The sequence below is a fragment of the Sceloporus undulatus genome, chromosome 2 (genome assembly GCF_019175285.1).
Source record: "Sceloporus undulatus isolate JIND9_A2432 ecotype Alabama chromosome 2, SceUnd_v1.1, whole genome shotgun sequence".
NCBI classification, from domain to species: domain Eukaryota; kingdom Metazoa; phylum Chordata; class Lepidosauria; order Squamata; family Phrynosomatidae; genus Sceloporus; species Sceloporus undulatus.
In genome coordinates this window covers 6,530,800-6,547,906 of record NC_056523.1, presented here as the reverse complement: position 1 = coordinate 6,547,906, position 17,107 = coordinate 6,530,800, and the positions used below count along the sequence as shown (strand labels likewise).

Sequence of the window (17,107 nt, the reverse complement as noted above, 5' to 3'; positions counted from 1 at the left end):
GTATTAGCAGTGCACTGACCATTTTTCACATACACAAGGAGGTGACTCACAGGCAGTTGATTCATCCAAAGTTCTGGAGGCTTTTGTCATCAGTTGCAATATATACATTTTAATACAATATTTACACACACTTACTCTCCAACTCTCCATATCAACTACTGTTACTCCAGCTGCTCCAAACAAACCACAGCTACAACTCTGGTGGTCATGTGGCCAGTATGACTGCACCAAACCCTATTACCTTCTCTCCAAAGTGACATCTATTTATCTACTTGCATTTGCATGCATTCGAATTGCTAGGATGGCAGAAGCTAGGACTAGTGATGGGAGTTCACCCCATAATGCGGCACTTGTGTCTCAGTTTTCATGCCAACCTTCCAGTTTTCCAATTGTCAGAATTGATGTCTTAACCACTAAGCCAACACAAACATCCCTTATATCCATAACATCCATAATAATAGACATTATTTATGGAGGATTTGCTGTAGCAACTGTACAACACATTGCTATTCCCCTTCCTCATTATTTTAAGGTAGAATATCTGGCAGCAAGCTCAGTTGAGCATAGGTGAGAGAGAAGATAGTTCCTGGATTCATGTTTTGATAGATGCAAGCAATTAGGAGCTCCTTCAAAGAGGTTTCTAGTTTGGGCAGTCTCTACCACAGGCTTCATAGGAATGTCAATGGTGAAGCTTTGGAGTCTCATTTGTCTTTCCAGTAGCCTGCTCACAATAATGTCCATTTAATTCAATTTTTTTGTCCTCTCTTGTGCTTTGACTGCATGTTTTTCTCATTTCCAGGTGGTGATGTGAATGTGAATGAAAAAAGAAGTGAGTGTCTTTGTCTTGTATGTGGGAGAAGCTTCAGCTGTAAAACAAACCTTAATGTTCACAGGAGGACACACATATGGCAGCAAACTTATAAAGATGGTGAGCGTAGTTATAGGAAAAAACTGATTTCTCATAAAACCTCTCAGATAACTGAGAAACCATTTAAACATTGGAAATGTGGCAAGAGTTTCAAATGTAGGTCACAGTTTATGTCACACCAAAGATTGCACTCAGGGGAGAAGGCATTAATAGGTTTGGAATGTAGAAAGAGTCCAAGGCAGAAGACACACCAGACTTACTGTGAAGGTAAGAAACCTTTGAAGAGCCTGGAATGTGGAAAGAGCTTCAGAAAGAAGATACAGCTCATTCCACATAATACAGTTCACAGAAGAGAGAAACCATTTAAATGCCTGGAATGTGGAAAGAAATTCAGTCGAAAGGAACACCTTGCTCGTCATCAGTTAACTCACACCGGGGAAAAACCATTTCAGTGCTTGGAATGTGGAAAGATGTTCAGTCAGAAGGTAAACCTCCTACGTCATGAGAGAACTCATACAGGGGAGAAACCCTTTGAATGCTTGGAATGTGGAAAAAGTTTCAGTCGGAAGGCCCACTTTACTTCTCATCAATTAACTCACACAGGGGAGAAACTGTTTCAGTGCTTGGAATGTGGGAAAAGTTTCAGTCGGAAGGACTGCTTCACTTCTCATCAAGCAGTTCACACAAGAAAGAAACCATTTCAGTGCTTGCAATGTGGAACAGGGTTCAGCTGGAAGTCAGACTTCAAACGCCATCAATTAGGGCATACAGGGGAGAAACCATTTAAATGCTTGCAGTGTGGAAAGATGTTCAGTCGGAAGTCAAACCTCTCACATCATGAGACAACTCATGCAAGTCAGAAACCCTTTAAATGCTTGGAGTGAGGAAAGGGGTTCAGTCATAAGGTCTCCTTCACTTTTCGTCAAGCAGTCACACAGGGGAGGAACCATTTAAATACCAGGAATGTAGAAAGAGTTTCTCTCAGAAGAGTTACCTAAAGAGTTTAATTCAGAAGGGATAAAATGCTATTTATCAATTAACTCATACAGGGGAGACATCAGACACCATTTAAATGTCAAGAATGTGAAAAGAGCCTCTGTACTTTGCTGTGTACTGTCAGAGGACAAAGTCCACTTTTCACCAATGAAAAGAGGCTGTCGGGAACCCTGAACTCATTAAGGCAATTTCTGCGGCAAACGCTGTAGTAAGAGATAACTACAGTAAGAAGAAAACAAGTAAAAATAAAGTACAAAAGTAGTGGCCTGGAACAAGACTCAAGAATCTTCTGAGGTAAAACTTGCAAGTTAAAATACAAGTGAAATGCAATGGGCTCTTGGTGTCTTTTCAGGTTTGGTTCCAAGACTCCCCGTGGATACCAAAATCTGTGGATTCTCAACACCCATTAAATGTAATGACATAGTAAAATGGTGTCTCTTATATAAAATGATAAAATCAAGATTTGCTTTTTGGAATTTATATATTTTCTGAATATTTTCAAGCTGTGGATGGATGAATCTGTGGATTAAAAAAAATCTGTGGATATAGAGAGCTGACTCTATAAGGAAATACTAATATGAGGGAACCTAGAGGAACAGTTGACACTGTAAGGCCCGTTACAGATGGGCACGAAAGTACGCGCAGAGCGCGTACTAGGGTTAGAAAGGAGCAGTGCTTCCGCACCCCCCTAACCCTAGTGCGCGCTCTGCGTGCACAAAATGGCAGCGGCTGTTCCGCACGGCCGCCGCCATGAGGACGTCACGACCGCGCCGCCTCTATACGGGGCGGCACGGACGTGACATCCTCGCTCCACGCCAGGGTCTAGGATCTCAGCCTTGGTGTGTTCTTCTGGCTTCAGCCCCTGATGGCAAAGTTTGTGCAGTTGGTAGCAAACCTCTTCCGGGGCCCTCAACCGCCTCATACAAAACTGCCTGAAGAGCTGTACATCTGAGATAGGGTTGCCCTCTCCCAAGCTCTTCCACATGGTCCTTTCCCGGGACTGTCCATTGCACCCAACTTTGATGGTTTTGTAGTTCTTACCTATCCCTCTGGATGAGTTTGTCTCTTTCGCCCTTGACCTTGGCAACAGGACAACTTCCTCCACTTCTTATTCTACCTAAACATTAGGAGGAACTTCCTGACACTAAGAGCTGTTTGATAGCGGTGTGATACACTCAGTGTAGTTATCTTGGCTTCCAGGGAGATTTCTGGCCTGAGGATGGAGCAAGCTTTTTTTATGCTGCTGCAGAGAATAGGAACAATGGATGCAACCTACAGGAAAAGAGATTCACCTCAACATTAGGAGGATCTTCCTGACAGTAAGAGCTGTTATTATTAAGAGCTGTTTTGAACACACTAAGTGTGGTGGAGTCTCCTCCTTTGGAGGTCTTTAAACAGAGGCTGGATGGCCATCTCTTGGGGGTGTTTTGATTGTGAGTTCCTGCATGGCAGAATGGGGTTGGACTGGATGGCCCTTGGGGTCTCTTCCAACTCTACGATTCTGATTCTAGCACATCCCATCATCCCCTGCCTTGCCCTTTCTGGTCTCAGCTTGTACCCTGGAGGGAGGGATCTCCAAATGCAGAGGAGGGCAGGAGGACCCACCAGATTCCCTGCACATAAAAGGGGACAATGGCATCAGAGCCTACTACCTGCCCAGCCTCTTTGCAATCCCTCTTGCCCTCCACTCTTTGACAGGAAGTGTATTATACAGGGCTGGAAGTGGTGGGGTCTCAGCTGTAGCATGCTACTTCTACCCATACCTTCCCTAATTACTACCCACTCTAGGAACCCATCTCTTTGGCTGTAACCCTTAGAAGCCCCATCGACAGCTTCTGTCCCTCTAGGTCTGCACCTGCTCTGTAGATTCCAATGATGATGTTGATGATGATGTATTTATTGCCTTCCTCAAGGCAGGGTGCAGCATGTTAAAATGCAAAACACAAATAAAAGCACATAAACCTTATCCTGCACCTGCACTGCAGATTTTAATTCTAATAATGATGATGATGTATTTATTTCCTGCCTCTCTTCAAAGTAGGGTGCAGCATGTTAAAATGCAAAACAAACCCTGCACCTGCACTGCAGATTACAACAACAACAACAGTATATTTATTTCATGCCTCTCAAGGACACCTCCAAGACTTCCTATCCTCCACTGCTCTGCTCAAGTCCTGTAAATTCAAGCCCAAATTCAGGCCCATGATCTCCTTAATAGAGGCCATCCCTCTGGCGTGTGGTCTTCCTCTCTTTCTACATCCATCTACCTTTCCCAGCACTATTGTCTTTCATAATGAGTTGTGATGTCATGCTAGCCTCCCTTTAGGGAACAGTCTCAGGAGATGGGGGACAAAACATCATTGTCCTGTCCTCATAGTGCAACCATGAGAAGATTTTAATATGACGTCCATTGCATGTATCAGGACATTATCCCATCTGGAAAGCGTGATTGACTGCGATCGCATGAAAGACTTTCAAACAATGTTGCACAGATCCTGTCATTGAAGCGGCATTGCTTGGCATTTTGCATTAACAGGAGTTTGCATTAATGAAATGCTGCTTCAATGATGGGACAACAGCCCTGTGATCTGAAAGCCATTTGCGGGATTGTGGTTAAAGATGGGATGAGGACGGTGGAACAATCCAGTCTTTATCCCATCCCCATGTGATAATCTTCCCAGTCTGATAGGCAGGCAATAACCAGTCGTTTTCTTTTTGGTTCAAGTTAAAGTTTTTATTATAACAGCTTTTAACCAAAACATTCTGAGGTACCGAAATCAGGACACAGGGCCATAGCAGGGACCAGCTTTAAGTTTCACTCCCAGTAAAGCTCTTTCCCACCGATCAGTGCTTGTCAACACATTCCCTTTTACCATTCACCACCTGCCAACACATTCTATTCTTTATCAGGCAACTAACTCCTTATATGGCCTACTATCCGCCTACAAGTACTTCTAAGATGATTATGGCCTTGCCCACTTAAAGTGACTTCTCATGACATGGCCCTCATGAGGTGTTAGCTGTAAAATGTTGTTACAGTTCTTTGATATAAATTAATTCATTTTTACTTATTACCTTGATCATTTGCCTACTTGATCACTTCATTAATGCATTAGTAGCTATGCATTTTTGTTGCCATATTCATAACAGTGTCTGTTTAAACAAACCGTTGCAGTTTGCACATAAGTCTAGGGTTTATTTATTAGATTTCCATTTTTAATTTTTTTTAGCCTTCCTGATTTTTTATATTGTTTAGTTAGAGGATTAATTTCTTTCATTGTGACGTCTCTGAGTTGTTCTCTTTGTCTTTTTAGCATGGCCCACTCATTTACAAACTCCAATCTTCATAGAATCATAGAGTTGGAAGAGACGACAAGGGCCATCCAGTACAACCCTCTTCTGCCATGAAATAACTCTCAATCAAAGCATACTGGACAGATGGTCATCGAGCCTCTATTTAAAGACCTCCAAAGAATGAGACCCCACTACACTCCAAAAAAGGCGTGTGTTCCACTGTGGAACAGCCCTTACTGTCAGGAGGTTCCTCCTGATGTTCAGGTGGAATCTCTTTTCCTGGAGCTTGCATCCATTGTTCTGTGTTCTAGTCTCTGAAGCAGCAGAAAACAAGCTTGCTCCTTACTCAATATAACATAGCTTCAAGTATTTAAACAGGGCTATCATATCACCTCTTAACCTTCTTTTCTCCAGGCTAAACATCCTCAGCTCCCTAAGTCATTCCTTATAGGACATGGTTTCCAGACCCTTCACCATTTTAGTCGCCCTCCTTTGGACACGCTCCAGTTTCTCAATGTCCTTTTTTAATTGTGGTGCCCAGAACTGGACACAATATTCCAGGTGGGGCCTGACCAGAGCAGAATAGAGTGGCACTATTACAGTGGACCCTTATACGCTGGGGTTTGGTTCCAAGATCCCCCGTGGATAATAAAATCCGTGGATGTTCCAAGTCCCATTAAATATAATGACATAGCAAAATGGTGTCCCTTATAAAAAATGGAAAATCAAGGTTTGATATTTGAAATTTATACTTTTATGAACATTTTGAAAGAAGGGCCGACTGTACTTCCCTTGATCTAGACATTACCCTTCTATTGATGCAGCCTAAAATTGCATTGGCCTTTTTAGCTGCCACATGGCACTGTTGACTCATGTTCAGCTTGTGGTCTACTTGGACTCCTAGATCCCTTTCACATGTTGTCTCGTTCAGCCAGGTGTCTCCCATCCTATATCTGTGCATTTCATTTTTCCGCCCTAAGTGCAGTACCTTACATTTCTCTGTGTTGAAATTCATTTTCTTAGCTTTGGCCCAGCTTTCTAGTCTATTCAGGTCAGTTTGAATCTTGATCCTATCTTCTGGGGTATTAGCTACTCCTCCTAATTTGGTGTCATCTGCAAATTTGAAGGCTCAACGCATGGGCCAAAAGCCCCATGTTCCCCCTGGCTTGATATTGTCCTAGACCACTTCTAATTAACCTATTATAGTATTTTCCCCATGTTGATTCTAGAATTTTGTGAAGGCGGACATTCAAACAACACAGTTGATTTTTCAAGTATTTCACCTAACATTGTACTGATGGTCTCAGTGTTTGTATCTGGGGTCTCCTTGTCCTATCATTTTTTAAATCAATATGAGCTTTCTCTACCATAACACATCCTTTGGAAATTCTTTGATGTGAAAAGGTACCTTGTCCTCCTATGCCTTTTTCCAAGTTCTAAATTTTTAAACAGGTTCAATGGATTCTCCCATGAACTCTTTGAAGAGGATTTTTTAAAACTAAACTCCAAGTATTTTATATGCACTTTCCCCTTTGAGAACAGTTTATAACTGTTTGTTCTTGATTGACATCATTTCCATACTCCTGGCATTTAAATGGATTTTCCCTGTGTGCAGATTTATTAAAAGTAAGATACGTTTTCTGACTGAAATTTCCCCCAGCAAAGTTAATTTTCTAAAACTCATTCTTGACACTTAAATAGTGTCTTTCCTGCATGAGTTAATTGATGGATAGTAATTTGTCTTTTCTGAATTAAACTCTTTCAAAACTCTTAGCATTTGAAGGGTTTCTCCCAGTATGATCTAACTGATGACCAGCAAGGTTACTTTTCCGACTGAAACCTTTCCCATATTCCTGGCATTCAAATGGTTTCTTTCCTGTGTGAACTGCTTCATGAGAAGTGAGCTGGATTTTCTGACTGAAACTTCTTCCACACTTGAAACACTTAAATGGTTTCTCCACAGAGTGAGTTAATTTATGACGAGTGAAGTTTGACTTCCAGCTAAAGCTTTTTCCACATTCCTGGCACTGAAATGGTTTCTCAGGTACATGAGTTGCTTGATGATCTACAAGGCTTCTCTTCCAACTGAAACTTTTCCCACATTCCATGCATCTAAAAGGCTTCTCTGCAGTGTGGGATAATTGATGTTGGACAAGGGTCCTCTTCCAACTGAAACTTTTCCCACAGTCCATGCATTTAAATGGTTGCTGTGTAGCATAAATTGTTTGATGAGCTGTAAGGCTTTGCTTCATACGAAAACTTTTTCCACATTCCAAGCATTTAAAAGGCTTCTCCCCTGTGTGAGTTGCCTGATGACGGATGAAATTTTTCTTCCAGGAGAAGTTCTTTCCACATTCCAAACAGTTAAAGGGTTTCTCCCCTGTGTGAACTGCTTGGTGAGAAGTTACATGTGCCTTCTGCTTGAAGCTCTTTCCACACTCTAAGCATTTAAATGGCTTCTCTCCTGTGTGAGCTGCTTGATGACGAATGAGGCTTATCTTCCGACTGAAGCTTTTCCCACATTCCAAGCATTTAAAAGGTTTCTCCTCTGTATGTCCTTCTTCAATGCAAGTTTGGTGTGTCTTTTCACTTGAGCTCTTTCCACACTCTAAGCCTATTAATGATTTCTCCCTTGAGTGCAATCTTTGGTATGGCATAAACTGTGACCTACACCTAAAACTATTGCCACATTTCATACACTTAACCGGTTTCTCTGTTATTTGAGATGTTTCATTGGAAGTCAGGTTTTCCCTATAATTTTCAGTCTTTCTACCCTCACCATCCCTAAAAGATTTCTCCCCTTTGTCAGTTCCTGTGTGAAGATTAAGGTTTGCTTTGCAGCTGACGTTTCTTTCACATACAAGACACTCACTTCCTTCTTCACCCCCACTCACATCACCACCTGGAAATAAGAAAAATGTGTGCTCAAAGACTGAGAGTGAACAAAAAGTTGAATTAACAGGACTGTTTGACATTAATTTTAGCTTGAGGAAAAAAGTACTCTTCAAGATCCTAAGAACGAAAAGAAGACTGATAAAGAAATAAACAAGACAAGAGAACGAAATATGATTTCATTGGAAATGTGATCATATTTGTATTTTACTATATATTATAAATAAAGATTTTATTTTTTTTTAAATGTGAGCAGGCTACTGGAAAGATAAATGGGACTCCAGAGCTTGTCCACTGATATTCCTGGGAAGCCTGTGGCAAAGATTGCCCAAAGCAGAAAGTTCTTTGAAGGAACTCCTAGCTACTTGCATCCAGGAAAGCATGAACCCAGGAATCATTGGAGTTTATTTCATGGCTTAAAAACCTGATTTATCCCTGCTGCATTGAAGTCTCTTTCCAGATAAAGTTGGGGATTATCATATGCAAAATGCCGCAGATGCCGTCTCCCCGCTGAATTCTGACTAACTTTTGGCTAGAAGCTGCGCGCAGCCAGCCTCTTTTCAAAACTAGGAAGCTCTCAGCTTTGCAAATTAGTTGGCTGAACACGGCTTCTATCTGGAATTTAGCTGGGCAACTGCATCGGTGGCATTTTGCGTATGATAATACCCATTTTATCTCAAAAGAGACTTCAGCCATGTGAAAAACTCCATCTTTTCTCAACCAAGCGCAACTGGGTTTGCTGCGAACAGACCAACAGATAAGATATATATATATATATAAATAATGAGGAAAGAGGACTGAAATGGAACACAGCAGCTACAGCAAATCCTCCATAAACAAATAAACAAACTCTTCTTTCATGACCAGTAATTTGAATCTATTTTCAGTTGGGCGGGGGCAGAGATAGGGTTGCCATAAGTTAGGACCTCCAAACCGGGACAAATGTAGGACAATATTTTCAAATGTAGGACACTTCTATTAAAAAGGAGGACATGAAAAAATTAGCTTTTTTAAAAAAAATATAGGGTTAGATAGAAGGGGAGTTAAATAAGATGGTTTGAGAAAGGGGAGCTATAGAAGGAGGGCTAGATGGGGTACCTAGAGGGGGTTAGGGTTAGATAAAGAGGAGTCAGATAGAGAGGGGTTAGAGGGGGGCTTAGAAGAGACTTAAATAGAGGGGGTTAGAGAGGGCTTAGATAGAGAGGGGTTAGATGGGATTAAATTCTAAAGCACCAGAGTTGTTCTCTCTGCAGGGCTCTCAGACTACATACACACTGCAGAAATAACCCAGTCTGACACTACTTTAACTGTCCTGGATCAATGCTATGGGATTCTGGGAAATGTAGTTTGTTGTGGCTCCATAGCAGAGCTCTGCTTATTCAGTGCCAGGAGCTGATTTGCCTGTGTAGTTGGGCGATCTGTGAATTTCACAAACCGCTCGGATTCCCAGTGATTGGGCGGTATATAAATAAATCCTATTATTATTATTATTATTATTATTAAATAAGGGGGTTAGAGCAGTGGTTCCCAAACTGTGTCCTTTAAGAGATTTTGGACTTCAACTCCCAGAAGCCTCAGACATGTTACCCAATAGTCTGAGATTCTGGGAGCTGAAGTCCAAAATTACTTCAAGAGCACAGTTTGGGGATCCCTGGGTTAGACAGAGGGGTTGGAGGGGAGTTTAGATGGAGAGAAGGAGGTAGATAGAAGGGGGTTAGAGAAGGCTTAGCTAAAGTGGGGTAACAGGGGGAGAGGGAGTCAGAGAGAGGGTTAGAGAGGAGAGGTGTGTGTGTTTGGGGGGGCCTTAGGGAGGGGGCTTCCAATGTCTGACGGGGGCAATCCTGGGGGGAGCCTGGGGCCCAGGAGGGGCCTGGAAGGTGCCCTCTTGCCTCTCCCGGGTGCCAGCCCCTTCCTCCTCTTCTGAGCCTTGCTGAGGCTCTTCCTCCTCTTCCTCTCCGACGGCTGGGTCCCTGAGGTGCCCTCCCCTTTAGTGAGGCAGCTCTCCTGGCGCTTCAGAGCCCCTTCCTTGCAAGAGCAGGAGGAGGGCTGGGGGGCAGGGCTTCCAGGAAAGGGCCCTTTCCTTCCTCAGGCCGGGCTGCCCCAGAGGCCAGGGCCCTTTCCTCCCCTCTCCCAGCGGCCTGCCTGGACGGGCAGGGGCCACTGCTGCTGCCGACCTGCCTGGCCCTGCTCCTCCTCCTCGCGCCTTGTTGCCCTGCCTGACTAAGCCTGCTCCTTGGGAGGGCTGGCCAAGAGGGGCAAGGCAGAGCAGCAGAGCTCTCCCCTGCCAGCTCCAGCCCTGGCTGTTGTGCTCATCACAAGATAGGGATGCAGCAGGGCCAGGAGCCGGGCAGAATTGAAGAGGGCGTGAAGGGACCGGGAACGCCCCCTAGAAAGCGGGGGAGTCACGCCTCCCACCGGGTTATGGCAACCTTAGGCAGAGAAAACAAGCTCTTCAGCAGTTCCCATCCTATGTTCTGAGGAACCCTTAGGGCACTATTTGTAATTCCCATGTGCTCTGCAGCCGCTCCAGGAAAATGAAAGAAATAAAAATTGAATGAAATTAAAAAATAAGAAACAAAAAATAACACTACTCCTAAGCACCATTAACTTGCAAGACATAGAGGTAGGCCTCTTAGGGGTTTTGCCATAGTAATTGATTCTAAAAAGGAATCTGAAATTCAAAATGGTTGGGAACCCCTGTTCTACATAATCTCCCTTCAGATATTTAAAGATGGTTGTCATATCATATTTCAACCTTTTCTACTGTAATCTCAAAATATACATGTCCTTAAGTTGTTTCTGAATTTGCTACCTCACATTTCAGTTAGCAACCTGAAAACTACATCTGGAAACCAAGCCCTATGAGAAACTGCTTTGGGAGCTGGGTACGTTTAGCTTGGAGAAGAGGAGATTGAGAAGAGACATGATGTCAACTTCTAAATATGTGGGCATCAATACACCTTGTGTGCTCCTCCATTTTATGATTCTATTTCATGGCATCAAATAAGCAAAAGATGGCTGCTCCTTAGAAAATGAAGTTTAATTTTTATTGGTGGTTAGAAGTAACCAAAGCAAACGATAGGAGAGGCAGAGTAGGTTCTTTGAGAGCATTACCCACACAGTGTTGTTAGCTTGGCATCACACCTGAATCTAAAATCATGCACTGTAGCCTTGGTCAAGGTCTGCCAGCTTAGTACTTCCTATGAAGACATCCCTGAAACCATCCAACCAGGAATGGGACTGCTGAAATGTAACATGATGGCACGAAGGAACATGGTATTTTACTATTTCTTGCAAGCTAATTTGATCTAGCATGACAAGAAGGGAGCCTTACCCAGGGAGGCCACAGTCTCCAAATTCTCCTCCATGACTTCCCTATGCAGAGCCATTTGGTCTGGATCCAGAAAGCTCAATTCCTCCTCGCTGAAATGCACAGCCACCTCTTCAAAGGTGACCTCGAAAAAGAAATGACACCTGTTACCTAAACAGGAAAAAGCTTATTGTTGCCAAATGTGATTTAATTTTTTGCATAAAAGTACTCAGAGCTACCTTACTGAACAACATTCACTGAAAGAAAGGAAAACGGAGTAGTTATTCCTGGCCCAGAGAGATGAGTAGGGAACCAGATCCCCAGCCTGATCCCTACTTGAGCCTCCAGGGAATTTGGCTCCTACCTGATCCAGGCTCACAGCAGTTGTTCTCAGTGTATCAACAGTAAGAGCAGATGAGCTGTGACATTTTGGCCATGACTGTTTTTCCTTGCCTGGAAGGAAACAAAAGGCAAAACTGCCTCACTGATGTGTTTTCCTACTCATGCAAACAAAAAGACAAATAAAGGAGGCAGTTTTGGGAGACTCAGAATGACCAAGGGGTTGATGGGGGTACATTAAATTATGGGGAAATGTCAGAACAATTGGCCAAGGAAGACTGACTCCTAAAGGAGCTTACCAGGGAAGCCCTCAGAAGGAGACAATATCACTGAGGACTCACTGGCATTTTCACTGACAATATCACTGAGGACTCACTAAAATGTCGAACTGGAGGTGCAGAGGTTTCTCTGACTCTGGAGGCTGGCAATATAGTGCAAGTCCCAGGTTCTTCTCATACATAAAGGGAGTAAAAGCTGAGGATATCTAAGGTATCAGAGAACCTGTCCTTTATCTGTCCTTACACCTTCAGCCAGTTTTGTATCTTTGCCACGAGATGCATCAGCTGGGTGTTTCATTCTATATAGAACTCAAACCCCCCCCCCTTTTTTTTTTTTTAGTGTAATGGCTCATTCAAAGTGCTAGTTTGCAAAGAAACTCCTTGAACACTTGAGGCTCATCATTTATTGGAGACTGATCCCTTCCCCAATGGGCTCCTTGGGGGAGCAGATATACACTCCAGTTATTTCAGGCACACTCAAGACAGGGAAATTAAGATGGGAAACACCCTATCATTTTTTACCTATTTTGGTCATGCTTCGATCATCCAGCTGTACAATCCTCCTGGACCGTACTCTCTTTCCAGAGCCTGAGAAACTCTTTGCCATAGGACAGTTCCCAGCCTCTTTTACAATGACCTCCTTAAGGGAAAAAATATAGCACCAAGCATTAGAAAGAGAAAGATCAGGGGGGAAAAACAGGAGCAGGTTCACATCTTCCTCCTTAATGATTTCTGGAAAATATTGAGCAATAAATTGAGCCAGATGCTTACAATATCTTTGAAATGACTGGGATAAAACTCTCCCTCACCTGCTGCTTTTTCTGTTTCTTCTCCTCTGCCTGGCTCAGAAGGAAACCCTCAGCCAGGGCCACTGCTTGGGAACTGGTCTCTGCCCCACATTCCTTGATCCAGGCTGCCATCTCCAGAGGAAGGACAGACAGGAACTGCTCCAAGATCACCAGGTCCAGGATCTGGGCCTTTGTATGTCGTTCTGGCTGCAGCCACTGATGACAGAGAGCATGGAGTCGGCGGCAAACCTCTCGGAGCCCCAGAGCCTCCTTGTTGCAGAACTGCTTCAAGTGTTCCTGCTGAACATCTGAATTGAACATATCTTCTGTCAGGCTCTTCTGTATGGTTGTTCTGCAGAATTTTCCACTACTCCCAGCTTGAAGACATGGGTGGCCTTTTCCTAATTCAAGGCCAGCTGAGCTTTGCTTTCCCATCTTTGACTGGTGCTCTTAAGTAGCTTCCACGATGGCCAAAGGGGCTGTTCTTATTGCTACCAGATCTTCCTTCAGGGCAAAAGACTGGGAATACCAAGCACTAGAAAGAAAAGAAAATGTTTTGCGAAGGAGGCATCATAAATGATCTTTTGAGTTGGAGATACTGACTGCTCAATTTAACTCTAGGAATCTTGGCTGGAAGAAGAGCAACCTTCCCTCCTCCTCCTCCTCCTTTTCCTCTTCCATTGTTTTCTTCCTCTCTAGGAACCCATTTCCTTCATTTTAACCCTTGGGAAGCCAAACAGCTCTATCTTCCTCTGAGAATCCTGGATCTCTCATCCTTTTGCTTCCTTGGAGGGTGCATTTTTATTAAAAAGATGTGTTACATTTCCTTGGCATGACTTTCCTCAAAAACTCTAGTATCCCATCCTTTCACTAACCCTCTTGAGGCAGTCTATAGGCAGAACTCAGTCAGGAAAGGACTGTTAACTATTTCCAGAGAACTGACCTTTTTACAGAGTCTTTGTTTCTTCTTCATCTTCTGTCTAGCTAAAACCTTTTAGGCAGCTTCAGCATTTTTAGGAGGAGGATGAAGGAGGGCTGGAAAGAGAGAGGGAGAGGCCTTTAGTGCCATGTTACAGAAGTGCATCTGGAGTAAACAACGCTCTTTGTCCACTTCCTACCTCTCTTCCTTCATACTTTCCCTCTACAAACAACCCTGCGAGGAAGGCCAGGGTGAGAAAGTCAGTCCACAATGGACAGAGGAAAACTGGGACACAGAAGAAGTATCTTTTCTTTGTCTTGCTAATGGGGTTTCCATTTTATTTCCTTGACTTTGTGCCTCTTTGTTCCCCAGGAGGGAGAAGTGGCCTGCCAGCATGGATATCCCTCCATACCCTTCCGCACTGAAGAAATAATCCAGTTTGGCACCACTTTAACTGCAATGGCTCAATGCTATGGAATTCTGAGAATTGTAGTTTGTTGTGGGACTAGAGCCTGCTGGCAGAGATGGCTAAATTTCTTTTGATAAAGTACTATTCCCAGAATCCCATAGCACTTAGGTATGGCAGTTAAAGTGTCTAATTAACAAACTGAAATGTGTAACAATTTGTAAACTGCTCTGGCAGCCTTTTGGCAGAAGAGCGGGGCATAAATACTCTAAATAAAATTAAAGTGGAGTCATACTAGATTATTTCTGCAGTGCAGATGCACAACACCAGCAGCAGTAGCCTCTTGACAAAAGGCAGGCCTGTGACTAACATTGTCATATCGTTCTTTCTCCAGGATGATTTTTTTAAAAGTTCATTAAAGATAAAAATACATACAAGAAACACAAGACAAACAAACAAATACAACTATGAAGTACAAAAATTGCACGTTTCTGTACAGGCTTCTAATTTGTTATCAGTTCCAGTTCAATATGATGTATGTCAATCTCTTAATAGGTTTTAACTGGTCTAAATAAGGGGATGTTGAGGCCTAAACAAAACGTGTCTTAATGATATCAAGAAGTTCATAAATCATTTAAAAGTGTAACAAATATAAAACATCCAAAAAATTCATGGTCTTATGACAGGTCTAACTTGGAAAGTTAAATTTTTAGTTCTCCTTTTTTTCATATACTCAAGCAGAAGGTTCCAGGTTTTCTTGTTTCCTTCCCAATCCGAGTCTTCTACGAAACAAGTAAGTTTGTCCATCTCAACCAAACTAATCTATTCAGCCACTCCTGAGTATCCAGAAGCTCTTTTTCCTTCCATTATTTGGCAAATACTCATCTTGCCGTCATGGACATGTAAAATACATTTTTCCATATTTCTGTTCTAATTGGGTATCCATAACCATACTTAACCAAAAAAAAAAATTTTGGGGTCAAAATTTAAGTTGCAATCTAAGATTTCCTTCATTAATTTATAACAATTTAACCAATATCTGTTTGCCACTTTGCATTTCCTCCAGATGTGTATATATGAGCCGACTGAAGTTTCACATTTCCAAAATTTATTATTGGGGGATTTGTATATTAATGCAATTTTGGCAGGTGTTAAATGCCATCTTGTTTGCATCTTGAAAAGGTTTTCTTTTATGTCTGAACAGATTGTATGTTTATACCTTATCTTCCAATTTTTATCCCATTGTTCTAATAGGATGCTTTGTTCTAGGTCCTGGGCCCATTTGACCACTTCTTGTTCAGTGTCCCATTTTAGAAGATCATGCAGGTTGGAAATTGTGTATTTTTTCTTAGATTACAACAGATTATACAATTCAATATTACCAGTACCAATTCCAGGCTCTTTATTGCCATAGTTGTATCTACTCAACAGTTGCCTGTAAAGAAACCAACCCGTTTGTATACCTTGCTCTTCCATTTCTTTTTGTGTTTTAAATCTAAACTTAGAAGTGGTTGCTTCTTTCACTAACAAATCTTTATATGTCAGCCATCGACCATCTATAGGATTAGAGTCTTTGAATAATGCCTCATTCGGAGAGGCCCAGAATGGGATCTGTGGACAAAGACGGATTTTATACTTTTGCCATGCCTTGAAAAGTTATTTTCTTATGAAATGGTTTAGAAAGTTTCTCTAGGATGATTTTAACATCTTAGCCTTTGCCTAATTAAGCAGCCAGTGAAGCAATGAAAGCTTGCAACACATTTTTGTGCATTTTGCTTCGTCCCATGAAGGCATTGCTGTTTTGTGCATTTTGGATATTAGTGTGCATTGCTATGTGGACAACACTGCTACCAATGGATATGTCACATTTTCCCCATTACCCTCAAGATCCCTCCTTAGAGCTGCTATTTTGGCATCAAAATGCCTGCTATTCTTATCAAGAAGCTGTGTTGATCAGTGGGTTCAGTGTGGTAAAGCGGGATGAACAGATCTCTCTTTCGGTTCTTGAATGAAAACAGACACACTTGTAGAGAATAAAAACAGTAGGGATTTATTATATAACAACTGAGTTAAACATGAACTACTGCCACTGGAAAAGCTTCTTCTTCTTAGGTCTTCAATCATAAACTGCTGCCTTTTCAATATAATTTCCGTATGAATAAAATGGGGCTTAAAAATAAAGCCCATATCTGATCTGATCCTGGAATCTAAGCAAGGTCAGCTCTGGTTAGTACTTGGAAGGCACTCTGCCAACAAAGGTGCTGTCGGTTATAGTTCAGAGGAAAGAACTGAAAAAACTCTTCTGAGTATTCCTTCTCTAAGAAGATCCTATGAAATGCATGTAGTTGCCTTAAGCAGAAAGGTGACTTACATAGACACATTCACACACACAATGAGTTTTAACTATGTGTAACTGCCTGCAGGGCTACTAATTTGTTAGCATTCTTCTTACTGTAGTCATCTCTTCCTTTAACTACAGCGTTTGCCTCAGAAACTACCTTAAGGAGTTCAGGGATCTTGATTGCCTCTTTTCATTGATGAAAAGTGAACTGTCTTCTAACTGAAATTTCCCACAGGAAGATACTGAAACTCTTTTCACATTCTTGACATTTAAATGGTGTCTCCCTGGTATGAGATAATTGATAAATAGCAGTTTGTTCCTTCTGAATGAAATTCTTTCCACACTCCTAGCGTTTTAATTGTTTGTCCTCTGTATGATCTAATTGATGACGAGCAAGGCTACTCTTCTGAATGAAACTGTTTCTACACTACAAGCATTTAAAGGGTTTCTCCCCTGTGTGAGTTACTTGATGGCGAGTGAGGCTTGTTTTACGAATGAAACTCTTGCCACACTCCAAGCATTTAAATGGTTTCTCCCCTGTATGAACTGCTTGATGAGAGGTGAAGTGGGCCTTCCGACTGAAACGTTTTCCACACTCCAAGCATTTAAATGGTTTCTCCCCTGTATGAACTGCTTGATGAGAGGTGAAGTGGGCCTTCCGACTGAAACGTTTTCC

General features: G+C 42.3%; 3 protein-coding genes across 8 annotated transcripts in view; 1 reads left to right on the top strand and 2 right to left on the bottom strand.

The window, feature by feature from the left end:
• LOC121924250 (zinc finger protein OZF-like) overlaps nucleotides 1-17,107 on the top strand; it is a 113,457-nt gene that overhangs the window by 40,811 nt on the left and 55,539 nt on the right. The window contains exon 5 of one of the 6 annotated variants that reach the window (XM_042455538.1): nucleotides 800-2,339. The exons of the other annotated variants lie outside the window; for them this stretch is intronic. Coding sequence (XP_042311472.1) covers nucleotides 800-1,752 — 953 coding nt within the window. The 3' untranslated portion in view covers nucleotides 1,753-2,339. Of the gene's footprint in view, nucleotides 1-799; nucleotides 2,340-17,107 lie in introns of those variants that run through there. 6 annotated transcript variants of the gene reach the window in all.
• LOC121924262 (zinc finger protein 773-like) lies at nucleotides 6,177-13,200 on the bottom strand. Its single transcript, XM_042455566.1, has 5 exons — nucleotides 12,787-13,200; nucleotides 12,500-12,617; nucleotides 11,725-11,813; nucleotides 11,385-11,505; nucleotides 6,177-8,060 (listed from the first exon to the last, which is right to left on the bottom strand). Exons 1-5 carry the CDS (start codon nucleotides 13,198-13,200, stop codon nucleotides 6,910-6,912), a joined length of 1,893 nt encoding a protein of 630 aa, XP_042311500.1. The 3' UTR covers nucleotides 6,177-6,909.
• LOC121924288 (zinc finger protein 202-like) overlaps nucleotides 13,168-17,107 on the bottom strand; it is a 13,813-nt gene continuing 9,873 nt past the window's right edge. The window contains exons 6-7 of the mRNA XM_042455620.1: nucleotides 13,709-13,800; nucleotides 13,168-13,300 (exon numbers count right to left, since the gene is read on the bottom strand). Of these exons, the coding sequence (XP_042311554.1) occupies nucleotides 13,760-13,800 (41 nt within the window). The 3' untranslated portion in view covers nucleotides 13,168-13,300; nucleotides 13,709-13,759. The remainder of the gene's footprint in view (nucleotides 13,301-13,708; nucleotides 13,801-17,107) is intronic.

Coding starts and splice junctions, on each gene's coding strand:
- LOC121924262 (XM_042455566.1), bottom strand. CDS start 13,200: ATGGGAAAGCAAAGCTCAGCTGGCCTTGAATTAGGAAAAGGCCACCCA. Junction 12,618..12,786: donor AGAAACAGAAAAAGCAGCAG/GTGAGGGAGAGT, acceptor TTTTCCCTTAAG/GAGGTCATTGTAAAAGAGGC. Junction 11,506..11,724: donor CTGCTGTGAGCCTGGATCAG/GTAGGAGCCAAA, acceptor TTCTTTTTCGAG/GTCACCTTTGAAGAGGTGGC.